Source organism: Ambystoma mexicanum, chromosome 5q (assembly GCF_040938575.1).
Source record: "Ambystoma mexicanum isolate Mex_15411 chromosome 5q, UKY_AmexF1_1, whole genome shotgun sequence".
Lineage (NCBI taxonomy): Eukaryota > Metazoa > Chordata > Amphibia > Caudata > Ambystomatidae > Ambystoma > Ambystoma mexicanum.
In genome coordinates, this window is record NC_090933.1 from 566767744 (window position 1) to 566774765 (window position 7022).

Consider the following 7022-nt stretch of genomic DNA (forward strand, 5'->3'; position numbering starts at 1 on the left):
GAAGTTTAACCTGACAGGTTGACACACTATACTAAAACCAGGCATTTTAAGAAACCTGTCCTGTGGTGGCAACTGGGGCTGAGTGAAATGCTTGCCTATGAAGCAAAAAATGCAGAATCCACATTGGAATCCGCTTCCACCCATTCCATGAAATCAGCATTACGTTTCCGCCCCCACAGACATTTTGCCTGGTTTTGGGAAGTTTGACGTGGAGCTTGGTGTTTTGTTGTCATGTTAGCTTCATGTAGAGTGAGGAGAAACTTCACACGTCTTTTTTTTCCAATCTGTGCTAGTTTTGTTCAGGAACACAAGAAACTTGGTGCAGATTTTCCCAAAACGTGGGAATTTCGAACAGTGCCATGAGAAACTTCATGTGTTTTTGTGATTCGTGATAAGCTCGCGCAGGGACACAAGAATCTTGGTGCTGGTCTTTTTTTGATCCGTGCTAGGTTTTTGACATGAGAAACTTAGTTTAGGTCTTTTTTCGATCCATACTATTTTTGTGCAGCAGCATGAGAAACTTCACGTGATTTTCCGCGATGCGTGCTAGTTTCACATAGCAAGATGAGAAACTTTGCATAGGCTCATTTTAGATCCGTGCTAGTTTTGCATTGCGGCACAAAAAAAACATGTGTTTTTCAAACCGTGCAAGGTAGCACAGCTGCACGAGAAACTTCATGCAGCTTTTTGGCAGATTGATGGTAGGCTCGCACAGTGGCACAAGACATTTTGTGCCACTATTTTCAATGCATGCAGGTTTCACACAACGGGAAGAGAAACGTTCTGCCGCTCTTTTCGATTTGTGCTAGGCTTGTGCAGTGCCATGAGAAACATAGCACCTCTTTTTTTTCAATTCGTGCTAGGTTTGTGCTGTGGCATGAGAAACTTTGTGCCGCTCTCTTTTGATCCAAGCTCGGTTCACGCAGTGGGATGAGAAACTTTGTGCTGCTCTTTTCGATTTGTGCTAGGCTTGCGCAGTGCCGTGAGAAACATAGCACCTTTTTTTTCAATTCGTGCTAGGTTTGTGCTGTGGCATGAGAAACTTTGTGCCGCTCTCTTTTGATCCAAGCTCGGTTCACGCAGTGGGATGAGAAACTTTGTGCTGCTCTTTTCGATTTGTGCTAGGCTTGCGCAGTGCCATGAGAAACATTGCACCAGTTTTTTTTCAATTTGTGCTAGGTTTGTCCAGTGGCATGAGAACTTTGTGCCGCTCTTTTTTGATCCAAGCTCGGTTCACGCAGCAGCACGAGAAACTTTGTACCGCTCTCTTTTGATCCAAGCTTGCTTCACGCAGCAGGATGAGAAACTATGTGTTGCTCTTTTCGGTCTGTGTTGAAGGGGCTCATTTCGGCTCACGAGACAGAACAAGAAACTTTGCGCTGCTCTTTTCAATATGCATGGGTGGCAGAACAGCAGTTTGCAGCAAAACAGATCGCAATCTTACATATTTTGCTTCCACGCCTTGTGGAATGGAATTTCACAATTTTGCCCAGCCCCAGTGGCCACATACTTGCAGTTCATTCTGACTTTATTTTATGCTCTGGCAGTTGTGACAGTATTTTATTGCCTAGCACTGGAACAATGGTGTGTATTCAATAACATGTATACTGCCACAATATTTGAAACTAATGTTATTTCTGCTGGCATCTGATTAACAATTGCCATTATTTGTAGTGGGGCTAGTGGCATACTGTTTTGGGTACAATTTCATTGATATACAATTAATATATAGTTGTCTACTTATTCTTCTATTAAGCCACACTTTTCTGGATACTTGCATAATTTGATATGGTGAATTCCTCCTGTTTACTGTTTGTCACCATTCAGCTGGAGTATTGGAACATGTAATGTACTCCCCATATAACTAGCTGTCTGTTACTTCTAAGCCATTTATTCTAATTTCTCCAGAAAATTGGTCTGTAAAATGCACCAATTCTATTTACTTTAAAATGAGATATTGGGGGAGATCATCCAACTCCACTGTCTAGCTTCTGACTGTATCGCTGTGATTGATAACTGCATCTACTCACCCAAATGATTTACACCCAAACATGTACAAAATTCACCAGTCAGCTCTGTCTTCCATCATTTAAAAGCAGTCAAAAATAGGAACTCGTCTGCTTGCTGCAAAAAACCTTGAAGGGTCGTTCGAACACTTTTAGCTAACTATTTAAGAAAGATAGGAACATGCACAATTAGAAACATTTCAGAAAAAAACGGTCTCACAGTTTTCATCAATGTTGGTTGGAAATGTGTCAAACTCCAATTCTCCTGTCTACCAGTGCCCGCTTTGCTAATGTGGTTGCAGTGCATTAACATGTTTCTTTATTCTTCCTAGATTTATTGGGTTGGACCAATAATTGGAGCAGTCTTGGCCGGTGTCTCTTATGAATATATCTACTGCCCAGACACTGAACTTAAGCAGCAGTTAAAAGATGCCTTCAGCAAGGCCACCCAGAAAACCAGGGTGAAATACGTGGATGTGGATGATAATCAAAGCCAGGTCGATGAGGACTTGATCCTGAAAGCTGGAACAGTTGACATGGACAGAAGCGGAGACAAGAAAGGGAAAGACTCAGCCAGTGAGATTCTGTCTACAGTATGAGCCGTGGAATCACACCAGACATCAATGTATATCAGCCCCACCTTAGCTATGATAGTGTGGATACAAAGAGTTATCTCACGTAAATGGAAACATGTAAAGTGGCTACATTTCCGGAACAAGTGCACCAATAATATAGACACCTTGCACCGATGCAAGTGCAATTTTGCACAGCATTTGCACATGGTCAGAACTGTCCCTAGAGCAGTTGCACATTTTTTTCATGAGTGCTTGCATTAGGTGAAACGCTGCCCAGGTGCACATTCTCTGTAAAATACACAGATCTGGGGCAATGTTTCTGCTTTGCGAATGCAGGACGCGCCATTGTGTCTTGAGCTACGAATTCTGTATTAATGGCATCATCCAATCAGTCATCTTCTTTACAGACGTCCATATAGTGTTAAAGAAGACCCAATGAAGTAACAGCCTGGTGAGCTTGCAGATGGGGGCTTGCATGATGTGTTTTCAAGCCGGATAAGTTAAAGGAATCCACATTAATGCAGTAGTAGAAGAATGGCAGTTAAATGCCAAATATATAGTGTAGAGAGGTCTGCCAGAGGTACACTTTCTAGAATGTTTCATGTGAATAAATGATGTATTAAATGAAATATTAAATAGACCTAAAGATTGAACAATGGATTTGTCAGTCTGAATCATTATGCTAGTATGATGTCTGTTAGTTTTTGATTTTTTGTTTTTGAATTTTTGAATATAGTTTTTGAATTTGGAATCATTTGCATTTATTTATTGTAGCTGTTTAGGGCAAACCCTGCTTTTTGAACTACTCATTCCAAGTACCAAATAGTTCATGCAATAACTAATGAGCTAATTAAATATTCTAGGACAGAATTTGTTTTGTGGTAAGAAAAATAAATAACGCACATTGTTTATTCACTATCCTGACTGACTGGATCTTGTGTGGCTGATAGGGGAAGCCAACTTCTGAGTCAATAGAATTACGCCCAAATAACCAGTGCTATCTTAAAAGTTGCAAAGTAGGTATTTGCATGTGTATATAAACAAATGAATGTACATGAGTTTGTGCACTGCAAACGTATAAGAAGAACTACCACCTGCACCTCCTCAGAGGTACTCTTCCTTTTCTCACCTTCTCCCCGCGGCTCACTGTCTCCAGAGCCCTGGTTCTCTCAAGGCTGGACTACTGCAACAGCCTCTTTCTCAACCTCCCTGCTTTTGCTTTGCGCCCTCTGCAACTCATCCAGAACATAAACGCAAGACTTATCCTTGGCCTCAAGCCCAGGGACCGCATCTCTCCTGCACTGAAATCCCTCCACTGGCTCCCCGTGGCTGCAAGGATCAAGTTCAAGACCCTTTGCATTGTCCACAAGGTTTTCTGGGTCCTGGGACCTACCTATCTGCAACAATGCCTACCTAAATACTATCGCTCACAAGCCCTCTGTTCATCTACCTCCAACCTTCTGCAAGTGAGCCGGTTCTCAAATTAGAGATTTGGAGGGAGATATTTCTCTTCAGAAGCGGCCTCCCTCTAGAATAGCCTCCCTGCCACCCTCCGTCTTGAGACTGGGCTCCTTCAGTTCCGGAGACTCCTTAAGACATTTCTCTTCTCCTCTTCCTTCTCTCTCCCTCTAACCTGCTTACCTCTCTCTCTCCACTATATTCTCTTGCCGACTGGTCGCCAGGAGTACCTCAGTGTCTTACAGGTGCCTGGTACACCTCGCCAGTCCTCTCGCACTTGCCTCCGGGCCTGCACTTGCCGAATTGCTACTGCACTTGCAGTTTATGACTAACTGGGCTCACTTGATTCCCCTCCACGCCCCTCCGCTCTCCTGAACTGGCAGTGCAATTGCACGATTTGAATGTACCATGCCTTGAAGATTGTCTATCTATCTCCCCTGTCTCCCCTCCTTGTATGGTGGTGCCTCTATGTACTTGGAAAAACTGCAGATTTGCGTCATCAGACCTGTTTGCTGTTATCTACACTGTCAATTGGGTTATATACACTTACTCTGCCTGCGCAGACTAGTATCGCTCAGAAATTCAAGGGCTCTTAATGACTGTTGTTTTTTCCCCCTTGTTCCCTCCATCCATGAGCGCTTTGAAACACTTGTCTTGTGTATCGGTGCTTTACAAATAAACATTAACATACCAAGGTTGTAGGAAGGGGTGAAAAATGTATTTTCGAAGCTGTAAGGGGGTCGTGGAATGTTATGTGTGAGTGCATGAAAAATAACTTAAGTTAGTTGTCTATATTGTCCTACTGTTTGGTGACAAAGGTTTTTCAGGGAATCTTGGGGGCCATTTTAACAGACGTTTTATACAAGGAATATTAGGATTTTGCAGCAAGACAGATAGTACATCAGCTACACATGTAAGCTGAACTCCTCCTCAGCTCAATATTTGTCAGCAGGTCTACCTGCTATTGTAATGATAATAAATATCTGTGAAGCTTTTGGTAGCACCTGACCAGTGTACCCAGGTAAACAGGTCTATCTCCCAAATACGAACTGACCTAGAACACATGGTTGACTGTAAAAAGCTCCAGTCGGTGTTTGCAGCATCTCTTCCCCAACCCTCGACTGTTGGTAACAAAGTCTTAATTTAGTTGGTCCGCCACGAAAATGTAGGATCAGGTCACATAAACTGCATATGTTATTTTGCACATTCTTATTCTATGAATTATTACCATTTCAGATCTTATAGAATGTTTGCCCAGTGTCATTTGTTGAATGCGCACAATGAGTCTGCACCATGGATGCAGCCCAGAGCCTTGAACTAACTTCCTTCCTTCCTTCCTTCCTTCCTTCCTTCCTTCCTTCCTTCCTTCCTTCCTTCCTTCCTTCCTTCCTTCCTTCCTTCCTTCCTTCCTTCCTTCCTTCCTTCCTTCCTTCCTTCCTTCCTTCCCTCCCTCCCTCCCTCCCTCCCTCCCTCCCTCCCTCCCTTCCTTCCTTCCTTCCTTCCTTCCTTCCTTCCTTCCTTCCTTCCTTCCTTCCTTCCTTCCTTCCTTCCTTCCTTCCTTCCTTCCTTCCTTCCTTCCTTCCTTCCTTCCTTCCTTCCTTCCTACAATTTTAGATAATGGCGCACATGAACTGTAGCTACAAAATGCAACAGTAAACTGGCTTCTTAATGATACGGCTAATTTAAAACCGTCTTCGTTGACATTTGTTAGTCTTGCACACGAAGCATTGGTGCACACGTACCAGTGTCCATGTTAGTGTTCCTATGTCTCTGTATGTCCCTACTCTATAACTAGGCACATGTCTCTCCTAAGGAATCTGTATGCCCCCATGAGTTTATAGTTTACCTGTAACTGTTTCAGTGACTGTGTGTCACTCAGTGATTGCGTTTTTTAGTATGCATTTAAGGGAGAGTAATTCTATGTGACATGGTTTCCCCCAATGTTCAGGTAGGAAAATTATTGATGAGCACCAACATCATCGTGAGACTACCTGATGGTCAAATAGGGCTGCCCACTTGAAAGATACTCCAAATGTTATATGCTGTAGGGGAGCAACCAACTGTTATATACTGTAGGGGAGCAATCACATGTTATATGGTGTCGGGGAGAAATCAAGCAATCAATTTTCCCTTCCCATTGCAAGACTTTATTAATAAAAGTTTTAACAAGCAAGCTCATATTGCCTGAGGTGTTTACTGAGAAGGTTTTGGAAGCATAGACACAATATGGGTGGAAACCCCTGTTTCCATAGGAAATTGGGAGCTCAGTAGGTTCTCAGCTCCCAATAACACAAAACAAAACAGTGTCCTGACAGGTTCACTAGACATACATATAAATTCTATTTATAGTAGTCTCCTCAATGCCAAGAGTATGGCACAAACTATCTGAAATAGTTCCTAGGTATGATTTTTATAACTTTATGTGTCCACCTAAGTCTTTATTGGGATAAGTCTTTCAAATCCACCATATCCAACTTCTGTTTAAGAATTAATACAAAAGTAGCTTTTTTATTATTTTTTGTTATTATTGCTCACAAGCGAGGTCTATAAGTTACCAAGCACAATTGACTAAAAGTAAGTTCCAGAGCAAGCACAATCTGTACACAAATGGAACAGATGGGTGTCCATACACAATTTTTCATATAAAACAAAATACAATTATTTATACGCATTTGAAAAGAGCATATGAAAAACAAAAATACAATTATTTATACACATTTGAAAAGAACATATGAAAAAAAGGGAAACTTTTTCTCTAAACTATCAACACAATGTCAATGTTGGAAATGAAAGGCCCCCTCTCGATGTTTGAAGCCATATGTAGCTGAATCTTAAATTTTCAGTTCAGTTGGGAGCATTTCCAATTTGCTAGCTAAGCTCAAAGTCTACTAGCTGAACTCTGGGTCTACGTGTGACACCAGGATGGATCTAAAGGGTGTCGTACTCGTACAAGTATGAGTCCAAAAGTCCAAGTAATCTACGT

The 7022-nt window shown here is 42.0% G+C and overlaps 1 protein-coding gene across 1 annotated transcript in view; it reads left to right on the plus strand.

The window, feature by feature from the left end:
* Positions 1-3383, plus strand: part of LOC138498607 (aquaporin-4-like) — a 322873-nt gene extending 319490 nt beyond the window's left edge. The window contains exon 4 of the mRNA XM_069622335.1: positions 2339-3383. Within this exon, the coding sequence (XP_069478436.1) occupies positions 2339-2605 (267 nt within the window). The 3' untranslated portion in view covers positions 2606-3383. The remainder of the gene's footprint in view (positions 1-2338) is intronic.
* Positions 3384-7022: the final 3639 nt, after the last annotated feature.